Genomic DNA, 19,271 nt, shown 5'->3' on the forward strand with positions numbered 1-19,271 from the left:
TCCCTGCAGTGTCCAGAAAGACAACCCTCGCTGCCAGCAACACAGCGGATGGGGGATGATGAGGCTGCCTTTTATAAATACAGTCTGGGCAGCGCATGTAATTCTTCTTGTTGGCTTTCTCTCAGTGGCATTACCTTGAATATGAGGAAATTAAGGAGAAAAATTGCTATGAGCTTTGCAGGCCCTTTATCGCTTTAATCTCCTCTCCTCTCTGCTTTCTGTTTTCCTGTCTTGTCATCCATCTTTGCAGAGACAGTGACCAAGTTAAGCTAACCAGCAATTTAGATTTGTTTGCAACTCATTTGATTTCTGCTTTCAGAAACGGTTTGAAATTGTGTAATGTATTACTTTAACTAGGCCTAAATTTTCAATGCAAATTCTGGGATTGCCAGAGCAAGGATTCAACACAGATCTCCTGGATTTAGGGAAGGGGGAAAAAACTACCTAGCATGTCTATGGGGTGTCACAGACTATATGATTTCTGGGATTCCCTTTAGAAGGATGCAAAGGAAGGGCAAGAAAGACTGTGTTCTGGAGCATGTGCCCTTACAGAAACTTGGCACGGTGGTTGTTAAGGTTTGGTGTTGCAAGAGGCTCTAAAGTTACTGGTTGAACCTTCTGGACGGTTAGTGCAGAGCCTGCAAGGGCTGTTTGTGTTAAGTTGTATTGATTGCCTTGTGTATAATTTAATAAAGTTGAAGCTTGCTTTCTTTCCTTGCAGCTATTCACTGCATCTGTCCTTGTTGGAGTGTTCCCATGGCAATCGTGGGCTGGATTTTTATTAGTTTGATTTATTTGATAAATAAATAGAAAAATAAAACAATGTAATTACCCAGCAATGAATAGCTACCATATGAATACTGTGAAAACTACACCAAAGGCCACTGGCAACAGGCAACGCTTCCAGTTTAAAAGTAGTGCAGATGTTTCCAGTGTAATTTTTTTTTGACCTTCGTTGGCCCTTCCCCCGTTAGGTGTCAGGCTCTGTAGCTTACCTGAGTTTCACCGCATACAAAATGTCTCTCCTGGCTTCTCACATTCATACGATCGCTATTGTTTAAGCAGTGGCAGCAGCTTTTATGCTCTCTTACCTACTTAGGCTGAATAGTTATATTTGCAGGGAAGAAACATCCCTCTTTTCTCCCCAGAGAAGCGGTAGAAAAACCTGTGCTAATAAACCAAACCTCTGTGCTTCGGCTGAGGTTTGCTCTCCTAACAGACTATTGGCGAACATGCAGGCAGGCTGCTAAGAGGCCCCCAGCTCTCAGGAAGCCAGCGTTGCCAAGGATGTGGGGAGCTGGCTGGACTCCCCCTAACCGTGGGAGCCCTTTGCAAGGGGCACTCCAGCGTAGCTTCTCTTGTGGAAGAGCAAGAGAGGACTAGTCTGCAGGCTACTCGGAGGACAGGAAGACGTTGGTAGTAGCTCATAAGGACATCGCATCCAATGCTTAAAATACGGAAGCATAGGTCACTTCTTTTACAACGTGGCTTGAGTCGATTTTTCCGCTCGCTGTTCATAAATGTTAGGAGCCTTGGCTCCCGCTATAGCGGCACAGCATTCGGTGCAGCACAGAATGGGAGAGTTGTAAAACACTGCAGTGTAGTCAACTGACAATAAAATTTGACTTGGGCTTTCCCAAGTACTTGCTCTAAGCTCTGGAAGCTGCTGATAGCTAACCTGGCCATCCAACAACCAATGCCTAGTGAAAAACTAGAGGCTCTTTGCTGTGGCTCCTTGTACCCTTGGCACAGAGGGTGTAGAGTGACTGTTTCTGAACAGAGTCAGTCCAAGGCTGTCTCTGCTGACTGCAGGGTACTTGTATTTCGGTCAAAACCATTTAAAACCCTGAATGTCATATAAAATGAGAGGACAAGAAAAATATTTCCTCAACAGGCTGCTGATCAGAAGGTGCTGTGCAGGCTGCACCCGGCGGTGCTCAAGCAGCATACCAAGCCAGGCTTGTAATCAGAAGTAGATGCTGTTATCCCTTTGAAGATCTCCCTTTTCTCTAGAGGATCTCGCACAAGTGCAAACCTTCCTAGGAGTCTCTGCCGAATGTCTTGGGACATGCCCGAGTATGAAAAGCTTCTAAACTGGTGTTTGGAAACCGGCTTGAATGCCCGCTGAAAGGCAGCTGTAATACAAGCTAACATTTGAGGCTTTTACAGGGAACCGTGGATCTTGTTTCAAATCTCATTTCCCTGAGAATTACATCAGCACTGAAGTCTTCCAGCACTGCTGCTGGAAATGTTTTTAAAACTAGTGCTAAAATGACAGTGCCTTTGTGGAGGAACTTTCATTATGAGAAGATTCCCGTGATGGCAGCTTGTTCCCACCATTAGACCTGTAGAAACTGGGAGACCTGGGGTCTGTTTCTTGACTCTGCTCTTGGCCTGCTGTTGCATGCAACTCTTATCATCTCTCTGTGAAATGGGGATAAAGCTCAGCTTCTTTCGTACGATGTTACGAGCACTTCAAAAAAATGATGTTTCAAAAGAACTAAGTTCTATTAAGAACCTCTGTTGTTCTCGCCTCCTCCTCTCCCCTACGGTGTGGAATATTATGAGACCTGTGGCCTTGGAAGGTGCGTAGGCTCTCTTGTGAGCCTCTTGCTGCCGGTTCTGAGGCCGGCTTGCCTAGCTGGTGTGCTCAGCGGTGGGCCAGTAATTGTATAATTTCACCCTAGGAAACTTCCCACTTCTGGCTAGGGTGATGCCCTAGACAGATAGCGCTCCAGAGTTAGTACAGCCTGAATCAGAAGTTTGGGAGGGGGGAAGAGTGAACAGTTTCACCTTGGCTTTCCCTAGCAGAGTGGCGAGAGAATATGTCCTAAAATAAACGTGAAGAAAGCTCTCAGATGGTGCTTCTCAGCCCGAGGAAGTAATAAGTGCTCTCTCCGGGCATGCAGATGATCAAGAAACCATTAACAAGATTTGTTTGCTGCTGCTGTGAGCATGTGGTGCGTACGTCTTCTCAGGCATTTGCAAAGCACTTGAGGGAAAAACTTGGGGTCTTGGAGATGGGAAAAAAAGCCCTGCCCCTGTGCACTCCCACAGAGGCTCGGAGTGGCTTGGGAATGACAAGCAGAAGTTTGTAACCCTGATTAGATGGAGGGGCAGCCCCGTGCATCTGAGAGATCCCTGCTGTTCAGCCTGTGCCAATTCTTTAAACTTGTGCAGACACACTAGGGAGGGAAGACCGTGCCTGAGGGGCAGATGGAGAGGAGGTGCTGTAGGGTGTGGGACTGCAAGGTTGGGGCCATGACCCTTCTGCCCTGCTCCAACCCTCGTGACATTTCCTCCCCTGTGCTACACTAAGGTACAGAGAATGTCTTCCTGCTCCCTTACCTGCTACTGGCATTCCGTTTAATCAATGTTCTCTTCTTTAGCTATTATCTCCTTTCCTTTTATTTGTTTTCCACTTTCCTGCCCCTCTCCTATTCAGGACCTGATCCTGCTCCACCCAGTTTAGGCTGGGTGTGTCACCGGCGCTGTCCCACCTTCTGGGACGCAGACCTGTGCCGTGACGTAGGCTTGGTACATATGCCACAGCGTGAGCTTGAGTCAGGATTTTTGCTCTTGCCAGGCAAGTCCCCGAAGCAGATTCGCAGGGCAAGGTCTTTTGAGGTCCCAAGCCTGCAATGTGGTGCAGAGAAACTGCTCCCTGCCCAGAGTGATTCTTAACATCAGTGCCTGGGGGAGCAAAGCTGGGTGTCTTTCTACCTCCTCCAGCTCCCCAGAAGAAGAGGTTTCGGGTCTGGAAGACAGTACAAAGCCAAGGTTACACCGTTTGGGCCATCCTCTCTACAGCTTCTGCCCTTCCTCCCTGCTAAAAAGATACTCACACTGCACATTGCTCAAGCACACTTGTTGCAGGGCGGGGAAGTACTGAGCTGGGCTATACCTGACCGCTAACCACTGTACTTACTGCTCATGTTAACTGATAAGTAACGGGAGGTTTTTAATATCATATGCAGTTGTTTGTTTGTTTGTTTGTTTTTTAACTCCTGACCCTGCAACACGATCCAGGAATTGCAGCGGAAGGCTTGTCGTATCCTAACTGGTCTTACAAATTTTGTACAGTACCAATGTTTTGGCAATGGAACAGTTTTGACCAAAGGTTATATAAATCCCATTAATCACAGCAGCTAAACTTGTGTGAACCTTCTGATGGGGCTTGTATCACCTGAATTCATACGGTACTGTTGCAACTCGCACCGTCTGTGTATAGGTAAGCTTTCATCTGAGCTCCTTCGGCTGCAGGTTCTGGTGGGCTAAGGCAGTGTGTGGGCTGCAGGATCCAGGCTCGCCAGCCTTTCCTAACTGTGGGTCGTCAAGCTCCGCATCTCCCTTCGTCAGCTAGCGTCACATCCCTAACAGTTTGGTGGAATGTCTCTTGCCTGACTGGGAAAATAAAATAGAGCTCTGGCAAACAAATGGTGCTTCTTTACTTTTATGCACGTGCCGACAGGAACAAGGAAGCGCAACCCCCTTCTGCTTCCAGGTATTGCAGGTTTCTGTTTAATAACACCCCAGGCCAGCCGCTCCGAGGGCACTATTCTGTTTCTTGGGTTGTTGAACTGGTTTGGCCTTGTGCCTCACAGCACTGCAGGGGGTACGTGTTAGTAGACCTGAAAGATATGGCATGCTGTGACTTGATTTTATTTACATTTACAGAAATATCACCATGTTTATTTAAAGATGACTGAACTTCTGCAGTTGCAGCGCCAGGGTGGTAGAGATCGCTGAAAGGACAGTTAGGTTCCTATCATCTAAATCTGGAAGACCTCACTTAAAATCATGCTCACTGTTTGCCATTCCTTACTTTGCTGAGCTCAATCCAGTGAAACTGTACTGGTCTGTTGTCTGGTCTGTACTGGTCTCCTGCCTTTTTTGTCTGACTAGCTCAGTGACTCTAGTTGGATTTCCAGTGACAGAAGTGATAGCTATAATTCCTCAATAATATGAAAAAATATAATTCCAACAAAAAAATTAACCTTTTTCTTACACTAAAAAAGTATATTTTAATTCATTGAACTGAAACTCCAGCTCATAACTGACTGTCCCAGATCCCCGTGTCTCTCTGAGCTCCATCTCAAAAAGACAGCTTGACTAGCCAGAAAAGGGAGCTCTGAGGCACTACCGGTGCCATGACATAAGTCAGTTTCTGGCTTACTGTGTAGTGCTGGTCAGGAATTTTCTGTCAAAGTGTTTTTATTGTCTCTAGTCAGAAGCCCCTGATTTGACAGCTGTTAGTGGAAATGTACCTATCGGTTTTGGCAGGTAAGTCTTCTCACGCAGGAGGAGGAATCACTGGAGCAGGGCAGACACCTGTCTGCAGAGCATCCTTCTCACCCTGGTGCAGCCGGCAGCCCTCCCTGGGTCCTTGGGGACGGCTTCCAAGGCTCTGCTGGCCTGGAGACTTAAACTTCCATTTCTAATAGTCCAGATGGGGAGAGCACCAGGATGCTACTGCTAGTATGAGGCATGGCTTTCTCAGTCTTGAGTTAGTTCTTCTTTTGTGCTTGACTAAGTAATTCAATATTTATTGGGCCAGAGAGGGAGCAGGTGACTGAAACTGTTACAGGACAGATGCTTGAACTGACTCTGGTCAGAGAGATCCTGCCCCTGTCTCCCCTTCACACCGAGCCTGGCTGCTTGTTCCTATCCTGTCACACGGATCCACAGTCAGGCTTGTCTCATGCTGCCTGAAGGCGTACCAGGGAGCTGAGATCCACGGACAATGAATCTCAGGGGAGGAAGGCATTTAGGTCCTCGGAGTAACTCACAACAGGACCAGATGTACGTAAGTGCTGGCACCAACAATGGAAGGCCTTGGCTGGGAGGAGATGGGAGAAAGGCATTCAGCTCTCCCTTTGCACGGCAGCAGGCCGTGAGAATGGTTTAGCTGCAGCCTTGGTTGGCACCCTGATTTCTGAGCCTTACCTGGGATGTGTGCAGCTGTATGCCTCTGGTTTCATTCACTCTCAGGGATGAATCCGTATACCGCTCCTGCCAGTAAGCAGGTGCTTAGCATGTGAGCTGAAAACATGTAATGCTCAGGCTCAGATTCCAGCATGCCCTAATCAACAACCAAACGGCTATTTTGGGACATCTTGCTTTCTCTCCTCAGTGATTTCCCCCATGGAAGAACACAGACACCTTTAGGTTTCATCCAGATGTGGAATCAGGAGGTCCATCTTCAACATGGCCCACGGCTGCCTCTCTGCCCCGTTGTCTTCTGCAGCCCTCTTCCTTTCTCTTGCTGCCGTTCCGCTGTTCTGTCAAACTAAGCTCAAAAGCCTTGTATGACAGGAGACTTGCAGACCTTTGCACACGTGCTTCCCCAGAGGTTTCGGTTCCAGGAGTGGGGTGCAGCTGGCCTTGCCTGCAGCCAGTAGAGCCCATCCAGCAGGACTGCACCTACTCTGCAGCATGTCCTGTCCCCCACCGGCTGAAAACCACTGTGATGGGGACATCTGTTACAAGCTGAAGTCTCTGCCTCCCAGCACTCAGCGAGTTCGGTGGGATTACTTGTATGCATAATGATGCTGCCATTTTAAATATTTCCTTTCTTAAAGTTAGTTAAGTGGGTTTTCTAGTAGGTACCGCTACACGCGAAGCTGAGCCTTTGCTTCTGGGCACAGGGTGTAAGTGACCGCTGAGCTGCTGTGGAAGGTAGAAGGTATTTTGACTGGTTCATTGCTAATTACTGCTTCAGTAAACAACAGCTGTTCAGAAGCAGCTCAGCTTCTTGCTTTGAAAAGATTACAGTGCCCAAACTGTAGTCTGGTATTATTGAAAAAAGAAAAAAAAAAAGTTATAATCATTTCACTCCCCTACTGCTACAGATTTTATGGGCCTTGTAGTGTGCTGTTATGTCAGGCATATTAATTGCTAGCGAGTTGCTGTTAAGCAAATGAAACGGCTTTGTGCAGTGTTCGGACACTTGGTTATAGACAGTTTAACAGCAGTCTTCTGGAGAGACTGTGCATTAGTCTTAGATTATTTTTCAGCACTAGAGGAATGTCTCTTTCAAAGTAACTATAAAATGAACTATTGCTGCCATGCAATAGCAATAATAAGCTGTTAAGGTACATTGCAAAGCATGAGGTCAGAGGCAGTGTGTTCTTCCAGCCACCCAAGAAGTGTAATAGCAACTAATTAGTGCAGCTCTTTCAGAGGCTATTGCAACAGGAGGAAAGAAAGGCGGAAAAGTGCGAGGGGGGCCCCGCTGTTACTGTCTGCCCTTTAGATGAAGGAGTCGTCGGTATTAACTTAGCGGAGGGTGAAGGCCTGACCCAGCACAGCAATAAGTGCCACTGATGCGCTCTTGGCACTGCTAAGAAAAATAGCCCTGTACTCTACCCCGTGCGGCTCCTGGCCTTCTGCTTTCTTCCTGAGGAGGAGGATTTATAGGCGCATCTGCCTGGATGTACTGAGGAGCAGAAATTACAAATTAGCTTCCAAGGCAGGTACGCGCCCACGCTTCGCTGCACACCAGGGACCGAGCTCTTCCCCTCGGCCTCCCGGCCGGGCGGCTGTGGCGGCGCTGGCGTTGGGCCGCGGCCTGGCCTCCCCCGGGGCCGCAGGTCCCTCCGCCACAGCCGCAGAGCTCTACCCTGTTGTGTTTCGCTGGCCGCTGATGAAAGCCACCCGTAAATACCTCTTGTGCAGTTAAACTCCCCCCCTGTATTTTGCTAAATGCGTACACCAGCGGCCCAGCCGGTAGCCTTTGGTCGCATTTAAAACGTAACAAGGCGGCATGGGAGCAGCTACCCATTGCCAGGTGCGGCCAGTCGGGCTGAACGGCCAGAGGAAGGGCCCCGCTTTCGGGGCGTCAGCCCGGGCCTCGCACCGAAGGCCGCAGTTGCTTGGCTTTGTTCGGCCGCTGGGTGCCCGCCCGGGGCCGCGCCGAGCCGCTAAGATGGCGGCCAAGGCCCCCGCGCGCCGGGGCCGGTTGGTGCCGCCCCGCCCCTTCCCGCCAGGGGGCGCGCGCGCGCCGCAGCCGCGTCCCGGCGTGAGGGAGGAAGGGGCGGCGGGCGCCGGCGGGGCGAGGTGAGCGGCCCCGGTCCCTCGCCCGAGGCCGGGCCGCCGCTGTCGGGGGGCTCGGCCGGGCTGCGGCCCTGCTCGCTGAGGGCGCGGCGTCAGGTGGTTACGGGAGACGGTGTCCGTCCCGGCCGGGGCGCGGTGTGGGGCCGCCGTGCGCGGGCGGGCCGCGGCACGCTCGAGGCTGGCAGCGACCCTTAACGTCTTCTCTAAAGCCTGAGCTTCGCTGCGAGGTGGGGCAGGACCTGGGAGGGAGGAATGGCCTTGCCCGGCGTGAGGCGGGGCGGCAACGTGGCGACCCTCGCAGCCCAGGTGTCCCCCGGGTGGCGGCAGGGCCCGGCCCGGCGGGCTGAGGGGGCCGGGGCCGACCCGCCTCACCGGGGCTGGCGGCACCTGGGCAGGGGGAGCCGGTGACCTCGGGGCGAGTGCAGCCACGGCTGGCGCAGGCAAGGCTTTGCTTTTTTTTTTTTTTACCTGAACACTTGTCTCTGGATGCCTTGGAGACATAAAACATGCCGGCATGTTGGCTCTTGCCACACTCGTGAAAATAATAGAGAGCCGGGAGATTTACTTCAGTTAGTTTTAGTAGTCAGCTGCTATAAAAAGTAATAGAACAGTGCATCACTGCTGTGGAAACCAAGGGATGTTTTTAAAATGCCTCCGCCTTGTGCTGTCCGTTTAAAAACTCGGGGCTTTCAGAGTGACCTTCAGTCTCTGTCACAGGAATTTGGATATTTCAGGGTTGGAGAAGGGCAGGGGATAAGGGGAGGACAAGCCCAAACCCTCTGGGCTGGCATTTCCCAGAGTCACAAAGGTTTCACGTTGGTGGCTCCTGTGTGGCTAAATGGGTGGTGGGGTGGTCTGGGTTGACCTCCCATCACCAGCATCCATGGCCCGTCATTCCAATAGCTGCCTATTTTGCCAAAAGCTTCTGGAAACTTGCTTCTCCTGTAGCTTGTTCTAGCAGTCAAGCAGAGCTTGCCTCATTGGTCTTTTTGTTTGTTGTTTGTGGTGTGGTGGTTTTGGGTTTTTTTACTACCCAGTTCCTAATGTGAATTTACCCAGAGTTGCATTCCCACCCACTGCCCCCTCCCCTTTAGAAGCACTTCACTCCAGTGGTTTTTTTACTACAGTGTGTTTTTTAGTAGTGTTGTGGCTTTTTCTGTAAAGGCACTTGAGATCTATTATCACAGCATCTTTTCTTGCCTTTTTTTTTTTTTTTTTTTTTTTAAGGTGTGCTGTTTAAATCTCTGTCTCCAAGATTTTTTTTTTTTGCCAAGCCTCAGATTCACGTGTGATTGTCCTGCTGTGCTCTCTTCAGGGTTTCGTGAGCATCTTCACGATGCATGCACCAGGGCTGCGTGCAAGGGTAGTGTTACTGGTGCCATATGCAGAAATAACATTGCCTTCCCATTTCCCTTGTTTAACAAGGCCAGTAATCTCATTAAGCTTCTCCGCTCCTATGAGCTCTTCATTGCCACGGCTGTTGTACTGGAATCTCACAATGAGTTATTTATCTATTATGTGCTCCTCATTCTTTCCAGTCGTTGCTTTCTTGTAGGCAGCTACATACCTTTCATAGCAGGATTTGCATTTCTTATTCTGAGATATTTTACTTCTGGAGTTGCCTGTGTTAAAATGCATTTTATTTGAATGGGCTCACTTCAGCGAGTGATCCATATTGTTCTGTATGACTGCTCTGACCTAGCCATTATTTGCCACTCTATTAATTTTTGTCATCTGCAGATGTTGTTGTCACTAATCTATTTTTCTTTTTTTTTTTTTTTTTTTTGATATGGGCTTCCTCATCATTGTGGAAAATGGTGATTAGCACCTGGTCCTAGTATTATGGTCTTGTGCAGCCCCCAGCTTGCCCAGTCCATTTTTTTCCCCCCAGTAGTTCTCATCAGCAAACACTGGATGGACTTTCCTACAGCATCATGTGCCTATAGTTACTCTCAGATTTGAATTCTTAACTGATTCCTCCACTAGCTTTCCCCATACTGTTGGTTGTTGTTGTTTTTTTTTAATTGATGTAAGCTTAATTGGTTCATTAGATAGCCATTCCTGTAATTTCAGTTTTAAAATTATTCCCGGGCTTGGAATGTGGAAATACTTTATTGTGTTGGGATAACAGTTTCCTGTGTGCCTCTGTAATGCACGGCACTTGCCCTGCTGTCTCAGACAGCTTAAGTGTGATTGAGTAACTAGAGCCTGTTGAAACATGTTGTCGCCTTCCAGGCTTGTTCTTCATTTCTGAATTTTCTCCTTTCCTCCTAAATCCCAAAAGGCTTTATTAAGACAGCTTTGTGGGAACCATTAAGTCTAAGCCGCATAATTATGTTACTATGAGCTTTGACTTATAGTACGAAAAAAAAAAAAAGCATGCATCTCTAGAAATTCATATTCCTCAATGACAGAATTTAAACCTAGTAAATTAAAAGGTTTACTCAGTTTACTTAGGAACTTATAGTAATTAACAGCAAGAGAGTTTACCTGCAGAACAACTGAAGGCAATAAAGTAGATTCTGTGAAAACATGACACTCTAATGAGCTGCCATGTTATGCTTGTTCTTTGCCTTCCAAGTTGCACATAAGACTCTGTGAAAGAGACAGTGTTGCTGTTTGGCTTGCTTTGTTTAGAAGTGAGGACTGATATTTAGGATATTTACCTTTATTTAGGGATGAATTTTATGTCGTCCTTGCACAGCTCAGATTGCGTGCATTTGTGACACTAGAAATTGGGTCAGGATGTTGTTTTTTTTTTTTTCTAAATTTGTTTTTAAGGCATGTGTACAAAGAATAGTGCAGTTGAGATCATTCTCATGCCAGTCTGTGTGTGGTACTGTGTGACTTCACTTTCACTGTTGCATTTTAGACCACCTAATGACAGGCCACCTCCCTTTCCTTCTCCCTCTCCACCACCCCCAGCACATCTGGTTACTTGAAGCAGGGCAGACCGTGCCTGAGCTTCACGCAGCATGTCCTTGTTCCTCTGTCCCCCTTACAGTGCCAACTGCAAGAGCCATATTCTGTCTTGCGATTAGGAGGTGGCATGAGAAACAAACCTTTCCACCATCTTTTCACCCTGAAAGGCCCAAGGCATTTTCAGTGATTTGCAATGAATACTCAGGTGTCTGGGGTGAATGAACACACAGCTGCAGGTTTTTTCAGGTTGTGGTGGTGCACTTAAGCAAGCGCTGGCATCCTTGTTTATGCTGCTCCTGTGGGAAGGTGGGCCTGGGGGGAGGAGTGGGGCTTTGCCTATTATTAGTGTTTTGACCTTTATTATAGGTGCAGCCTAGGCATTCACACAGCTGAATTTGCCTCTTATGGTCACTCTGCCACAAAGCTAGAAACTTCAGAGGAAAAAAAAATGAGTCTTAAGCGCTGTCTGTCAGCGTGGTCGCTATATACCATGTGCTCCTTTTTTTCCCAGGGGGGGAAAAAAACTGGCACCTACCCATCAATTAACTGGTTTTCATTTTGGCTTTTTTTTTGGATCATTGAGCCCCAGCAACTTGTGCGTGCAGTCAAAGATCAATTTAATTTTATAAGCATTGCATGTTTAATCCTTAGCACTAATTGGCTGTAGATGAGAAGCTGATCAGTCTGGTTGATTTGGATGTGGCTTTGCAGTTCGGGGTGATTTCCCTGTGCCTGTGCTGTTCAGTTTATGCTGTGTGATGCTCTCTGCTTTGGCTTATTTTTAACCCTGGCAGCTTCTAATAGGTGTCAAATAAGCAGCTTCTAATAAGCTGCTTAGAAGCTGTTTCTAGTAAGTGTCTTTGCTTTGCATTTCACATCCCCAAAGAATTACACGCTAGCTTCTTCCTCTTTTTCTTAAAGGTTCTCAAGCTGGCCATATGTATAGCTGTAGCTTGCCATTCTGGAGTTAGCAGTCAACTAAGGTATTAACGCTTTTAGAAGGTTTTTCTTTTTTCTTCTGAAAACAGAATTTGAACATTTTGTCATCTCAGACTCTGCGACTGCAGCCTATTCTCTTGTAGACAATCGTTTTAAACTGTTATTTTATGCAGTCTTTTTTTGGTTTACAGCCTTTCAGCCATCACTTTAAAAGTGCCTCTGAAGAGTGGCAGTGGTAACTGGCATTTTTTTCCCCCTTGTCAAATGCAAATCTCTCACCTCCTGAGTGTGAACATATAAAGCTCTCTTACTTTTTTTTTTTTTTTTTTAAATAACAAAATTAGGCCACAGTTAGCTAAGCAGAGTGACCTGATTCGTGCTGGATCAACATGTTATCAACTGGAGGTTGTCACTACAAAGTATGTGTGGTGAAGTCTGCCTGTTCCAACTAAAATCAAAGCGGTCTCTTGACATATAGCAGTGCTGAAGTCAGCAGTTTCTGCAGAGTGGTTCTAAATGCAGATTGAAGGATCTCTTCTGTGTATGTTTGTAACCACTAGTGCCAACCTATTTATTTATAATCAGATAGTTTTTGTTGTATTTTTACTCAGGAGGACATGAGAGAGAACGGTTCCAAGTGATTTTTTTTTTTTTTTTTTTTTTTTGGTTCTTTAGGTTTCCCTTATCTATAAAAGATTTGGCTTTGTGAGGTGTATTTAACGTTTTCTCTAAAGCAGGCCACCTGAGAGATCCCGTGGACTAATTCACTTTGCTGAGTTAGCAGACAAGGCCATTGGACAGAGTCAAAAAGATACTGCCAACTGTGAAGCAAATGAATCGATACCGGTGCAAATGGATCAGTTGGCTTTTTCTGATACAACGAGAAAAGCAATAGCACAGATGCAATATGTGACATACAGATTTAAAAAACAAATATAAACACACACACACACACACACATTGGGTCGGCTTTTATTGGAAAGCCCAGATGCAATCTATAGTTATCAATTTGTGGAAAATTCAGGACACATATAAAGTTAAGAAGGCAAATTAAAAGAACAATACAAATCAGACGAAATATACATCTCAAAATATCAGGATAGCATTTTGACTGGCATTGCCTAAAATACTTAGAATCTCCTTTCTTTTTCTGTAATATGCTTCTTTTAATTATGCATATTTTTTCTTTAAAAAGATCTTTTGTTTATATATTCCCCAAGGTCGCTATTTCCTGCAGGAGCATGTCCAGATCAAAAGTCTTTTTTAGCAAGAAATAGGCTCATTATACCTACTAACAAGGCCACTAATTGGCTTGATTTGACTTTATCTAAAATGATCACCAACAGATACTATAATTTGTTGTTTATTGGTGCCAGAACAAAGGAGAAGGAACTGGTACGCGTCAAGTAGAAGATATATTTCATTGTTGACATGTTATACAAGCTTTTCATATTCAAACAGAACAGAAACATTTGACATAATTTAGAATATGAGCCTATTTCAACAGAGAGCACTTACAGCATGCTAAATACAGTGCTGTGGAAGAGCCACCCAACAGAACTGCGAACACCTAGCATTTTACATCTTTAAAAAGAATACGTAGATCAATGACACGCCTCTGGGGTCTGACATATCGTCCTCTCTAAATTTAGGGCCCTCAAGACTTCAAGGGTAAAAGTACTAACAACTAATCTGTGCTTTCATTCTAATAGATGACTAGCATTCATTATATGTGTAATTAGTTCTGTATGCTCTACCAAATACACACATACAGTAATAGCACTGATACTGTAGATTCGGTAGCAACTTGGCTGGGAGAAATTCAAATCTGTTTATCAAACAATCCTAATGTGCAATTTAGAGTATGTAATACCATAGACTCTCGGAATACAAAGCAGTTAGAAAACTATTTTTATTACATCCACTTGAACCATTCATAGTTAAGACACGTTCACTTACTATGTTTTGTCATTATAATACATGGATAGAAATACTGTGTATATTTCAATGAACATCAAAAAAACCCCAATTTTGTCTCATCTTAAAAATATTTATTTTTGTGGCTGAATTTAGTGCTCATGAGAGTAAAGCTCTAAGAATGGTTTCAGCCAAGATGTAGAACAGATGCCATAGATGCCACCACAGGCTTCCTACGAGGAACCAGCTGCAAGCTTCAGTTCTGTCCTGCAGCACGTGAACTGGGCCTTGGAGCCGAGCATGCCAAATCTATGCAGTGGTGTGGAGATGCAGACTAGGCACTAGAATTGGACCTTCCTCTCCATCCCCAGGCTCAGTGTTCACAGTAATGGGATTTGATCTGCCAGCCGAAGGCCAGGAGATGAACCTACCGAACAGCCTGCCTGCCTAAAGAGCAATTCTGTAGCATCAGGTCAGAGGTACACTTCTTCTATCTGGAGTTATTAACATCTAAAAGAGCTGTATTATACATAAGACAAAGTTGACATAACTGGATGAACTACATCATTTCTTCTTCTTCTTCTACATACAATTTGCCAAGCACCTGAGACACTATTCTCTCCATTGTGAAACAAAGCTTCTAAAAAACCAACAGAAACCCCAGTTGGTATGAATAAATGTCCATTTATTACGTTAGGGCTGGAAAAAGACAAGGAAAACCCAACCTATTAAAGTCTTCCATCATAATAAACAAGACTTATTTGGTTACTGTGCCTTCTAACAATGACTGATGAAGTGGCACTGGCCTGGGTGACAGGAGAGGAACAGGAGGGGAGGGGAGGGAGCTGTGGTCTGATTCAGCCAGCCACTTTGGAGTGTCCCATCCTATCAGCAGAGTGATAGATGCACAGCTTTAAACCTAATACAAAAATATTAACACTTTTGGACATTAGTCATCACTGTTATATCTCTACAATATAATCCTTTATACTGTACAGCTATAACATAAAAGGTGCAATTCCTTTTTCTTTAAAAAAATCACACACAGCACATGTTTTTATCGTTTTATTTTTAAGTATAAACTTTTTTAAACACTTTACATAAATTAACTCCTCTGAGACTAATATTTGATGTACAGTAAATTGTAATTCATATAAAAATCCATAAACAACTTGTCTCACATAATTTACAAAAAAATCAGGGTTTCCTTTGCTTATCTGCAACAAGGATTCTACTTGCCATTTTCCCCCCAAGGCAAACCATGTTAGCATTGTAAAATCCATTATTAAATTCCCATGGTAGCATAAGTCACTTGTGCCAATGTCCTTTTAGAAAGCAGCACAGTTTAAAGCAGTTGGGTTCTCTATAAACAGTAATTTTTGCCCCACGTTTTAAAATTAACAGATATATACCACATCCTATGCAGTGAGAAAGAGAGAAAAAGAGAAAGAGAAAGAGAGAGACTACTTCTCGTAAGCAAAGGTCAACAATTCAGTAATATTTATTTGGAAACACTGTATGGGTCTGTATCTTAATTAAATACAGTGCCTCAAAGGAACAGCCAGCCTGTTGCAAAATCTGTAGGCCTTTTTTTCTTTTTTTCTTCTTTTTAATACTTTTCAGTCCAACTTGAGTGCAGCGATATGCATATGTAAACATATTCTTTAAAGCAGATCACCTTTAAGGTCATTGAGAAAAAAAAAAAAAAGTTTTGTCATAAGCAGTATCATTCTTCTGGAAGGCGCTCTTTTCGTTACAGAGTCTGTTCAGATTGTGCCACAGAAAAAATCTGAGCAAAGATGTAAGCTTAGGCTCAAGTAGTAATGCAGCAAAACAGTTTGGTCTCCTTTTTAGAAGACACTGGTACACAGTCTCTTTGGCAGCCTGAGCTAAGCCAGTGTGTTACCTCTTTCCTATCTCACTTTGTCTGAGGAACTGTATGTTGTTAGCGCTGTCTGCTAATTCTGGATATTGCTCCACAGAGAGTACATAGTACCCATCGTATCCTTGTACCTTTCCAGCACTTAGCAACTGCCTCTTTTCTCCTTCTGTCCACAACCTGGCGCCTTCCTCTCCATCTCTTACTCTCTGTTGTTCTCTGGCCCAGGCACTGGAAAGAGCTCTTTGCCTGGCTTGCTCCAGTATTCGGGCCTTTTCCTCATCAAGTGTCATGCCATAGCGGACGTGAAGTGCTAAAGCACCGTATTGCATTTCAACATCGGCAAACCTACGAGTCCTGCCGTTTACCACAGTGGTAGACTGGGAAACAGTGACGTTGATGCCGTTCTCCAGGGCCTTCCGCCCACTTGTCAGCCTCAGCGTCCCAAGGTCACTCTCGGGGGAGGTGGTCTTGATAAAATAGTGCGTGTCCTTTCCCTCAACAGTGAAATGCAAGTTTTCTAGGTAGTAGGCGTTGTTCAGAACAGCTGCCACTTTTATGCAGTCCTCGTTTGCAATGTTGAGCACGTTAGTTTGCACTCTACCTTGATTGACAGCGAGCATCACCCCCTTCCCAATCAGAGACTTCACCGTAGCAAACCACAGCCATGACTTCTCTCCACTGGATTTCCGTCTGCTGACCTGCACTTCTGCCATCTTTCCCAGGGAAAGAAAAGCCTTTGCTTGTCTTGCCACTTGTTGTTGCACTCCAGAAATTGGCTGTAAACAAGAACAGACACAAGTTTTACCAGCCATCTGTAGCCCTCTAGATGCCAAAGAGCCTGGCTTGCTTGATGCGCTGCCTGTGGACGACAACAGGATATGCCACAACTGACAGTGCCAAGGAGTTAATTAAATCTACACGCTGCTTGTTCTGCTGAGTTACAAGACTATTTTGTTTGCTAGTGTTCAGTGTTTTTACTCTTTGGTTCCCCAAGAACCTGCACAAAACTAAAGTTTAAATTCACAGGCTGCTTGCTGGGCTGCACGGCACAGACCTTTGCAATACTAATACTTAGTATGGGTAAGAGCTATCGTACTACGGTGTCCTCTCACCCTCTGAGCTTGTTCAACTATGATTCCTGTCTACCAGAAGTCCATCAACATTGAGATTTTTGCAGGTTGCAAAGCTGCGCTTTAGAACAGAAACAAGCCGTTCTTTACACTGAGTCAGGAGATGGGAGTCTCTCAGGTAGCTGCAGTATGAGACCAAACTGCAGGGAGGCTCTCATAACCCCTCGAGCTGCTAAAAGAAAGAGGGGAATCAAACTGTAATGATAGTCTTTACAGTAAAGGAGAAAGAAGCAAATGGTACAGAGCAGTAAGGTGGAATACTGGGGACTGATGCCCTTTCTTGCAAATACTTGCAGAAACTGATAAAAGGGGATATGTGAAAAGGCTGCAGCCAATTCAGTTGCGTGAGCTTCCATTTCACTCCAAGTATCAGCATGCTGCCTAAGAGAGATGAGCAGCTTCGCCCCCCAGAACTTCAGGTGGGTGCAATCCTGAATACACGGAGTGCTTTGTTGACAACTAGCAAAGAGGGACAATGAAGGAAAAGAACCAACGGGCAAGTATAAAACACGCTCGCTTGGTATTCTGCGTTTCGCTGTATCTGGGGTGTGCTTGTTGAAAAGGTAGGTGCTATGAACGGGAGGAAATAAGAGTTGCAATTGTGAGGTGCAGAATAGGAGAATCTGTTGAAGTTTGACTATTAAGAGCTATATGCCAGATGCACTTTTGGTAAGGAGAGAGGGAAGCTGGGGAATGGGAACTGCCAGCCTAACCGCTGTGGTTAGCCAGACCAGCTAGGAGAGCCAGAATGGCTAGCAGGAATGGTTAGCTCGCACAGCTAGACAGTGGGGCACCTCACATTACGGGGGCCAGATGTGGTTGGGATGAGACAACTGTGCAGAGCAGGCACATCTTACCTGTCTAACCCTGACTTAACAGCTACAAGATGTGAATGAGCTAGTATGGACGGAGGTGGGGAGCAGACAGCTGCCCTAGCAGTGGTCTCAGCGGGAAATGAGAGAAAGATTTAAATAGCTTTGGCTGCGCTTTTGAGAAGGAATACTTAGTTTCTGTAGATGATCCGGTTTATCCTCCAACTGACCCTTTCTCCCTTCACTAAAATACCATTTGATTTATTGCTGACAAATGAGGCAAAAGCCTGTTTAGTTTTCCCAAATTTCTGGGTGGGAGACCAAGCAGGAGTCATTAACAGACCCCTCCAAACTTAATTCAGCCTTGCTGCTAATCAAAGCCTGGCAGAAGGTTCGCAAAGGCTTCTCTGCTCTGCCATGAGGGCAGCTTTCTGGAGGGGACAGTTCCTGAGGGAATTATGAATTGACTTGGACTCTCATCTCTTTTTGAATGTGGCAGATTCCTGTCTGCACTTGCTAACAAGTATGGATTTCAGCTGTTGTAAATCCTGCATGAAAGCTATTGAGCACAAAATATATTCTAGACAGCACGCTCATCAATGAGAGCAGTGAGATGCTACAGCAAGTTCATAATGACAAAGTTTGTTTATTTTTAACATGTATCCTCAGAGCTCGGTAGAGCTCGGTAAAGCTCGCTCACTCCAGAATGTTTCAAGATACTAAGTGGTCTGTGTGTTTACTTCTGCCTCCTGGTTGCATTTGCTTGTTCAACAGTCAATATCATGGTCACAGCTTTTTCCTACCTGAGAATTCTGAATCCTTGTTTTCCTCCCACTTCTCTCTTTCTCGCTGTCATGTCACATGCCCCTGGCACTCCTCACGTTGATGAGCTCTTTCCTGAAGATTTTTGACAACTAGCTGTCTGCTCTCATCTCTTTGACCAGACTGGTTCTCTTCCTGGTGCACCTTTGCTGGTGTTTGTGGATAATTGCGTTTTTTAGTCTTTGAGATCTAAATAACCTCTGACAGTTCTTCCCAGCCGTGCCTGATGACAGGTCTCTCATCTCCTGATACAACCACCTTGCCTGGAGTACTTGCAGTGCTCCTCCTTCACTGCTTCTCCTGCTCACAGCAGACACTATTCTCATGCTGTGCTCTAAGGTCTTTCCCCATTACTTAATCCCTGGCTATTAAAAAAATTTATACAGTGGGTCACTTCATGCATGCAAAATCAACTTCCATATGCTTCCTTCTGCTGGACCACCTTTTTGTCTAAATTAAGTTGTAAGATTCTTCAAGATCATATCCTCTTTTATCTTGTAAAGCTCTCTATCACGATTCTTGTAAAAAGAGATCTGGTTTTGACTGCTTAGAATGGGATTACCTGTTTTACTGTCTCTTAACACTTCCTTCTTAACTGAGAACTGTAGGATTTTTGAGGGCATAGGTCTTTGACCTTTGAGTAAGTTATAATTTTCTTAAATAGCAGATCTGGAATTTTAACTTCCACATTTATTTCTTTCATAATTTAAAAACGTAGCAGGTTTTCAGGACTGAATTTCATTTTTTTTCCTCCCAAAGAACTTCATAAGCACCTGGAGTTTTGGCTTTATG

At 45.4% G+C, this 19,271-nt stretch overlaps 1 protein-coding gene and 1 long non-coding RNA gene across 7 annotated transcripts in view; one reads left to right on the top strand and one right to left on the bottom strand.

The window, feature by feature from the left end:
* Positions 1–11,873: 11,873 nt before the first annotated feature.
* Positions 11,874–19,271, top strand: part of LOC119153205 — a 36,044-nt gene continuing 28,646 nt past the window's right edge. The window contains exon 1 of the long non-coding RNA XR_005106087.1: positions 11,874–11,960. This is a non-coding gene — a long non-coding RNA (uncharacterized LOC119153205). The remainder of the gene's footprint in view (positions 11,961–19,271) is intronic.
* TENM3 (teneurin transmembrane protein 3) overlaps positions 14,886–19,271 on the bottom strand; it is a 323,322-nt gene continuing 318,936 nt past the window's right edge. For all 6 annotated transcript variants that reach the window (XM_037399302.1, XM_037399311.1, XM_037399292.1 and 3 more), the window contains one exon: positions 14,886–16,491. In XM_037399302.1, the coding sequence (XP_037255199.1) occupies positions 15,736–16,491 (756 nt within the window). In that variant the 3' untranslated portion in view covers positions 14,886–15,735. The remainder of the gene's footprint in view (positions 16,492–19,271) is intronic.

Source organism: Falco rusticolus, chromosome 1 (genome assembly GCF_015220075.1).
Source record: "Falco rusticolus isolate bFalRus1 chromosome 1, bFalRus1.pri, whole genome shotgun sequence".
Taxonomy (NCBI): Eukaryota; Metazoa; Chordata; class Aves; order Falconiformes; family Falconidae; genus Falco; species Falco rusticolus.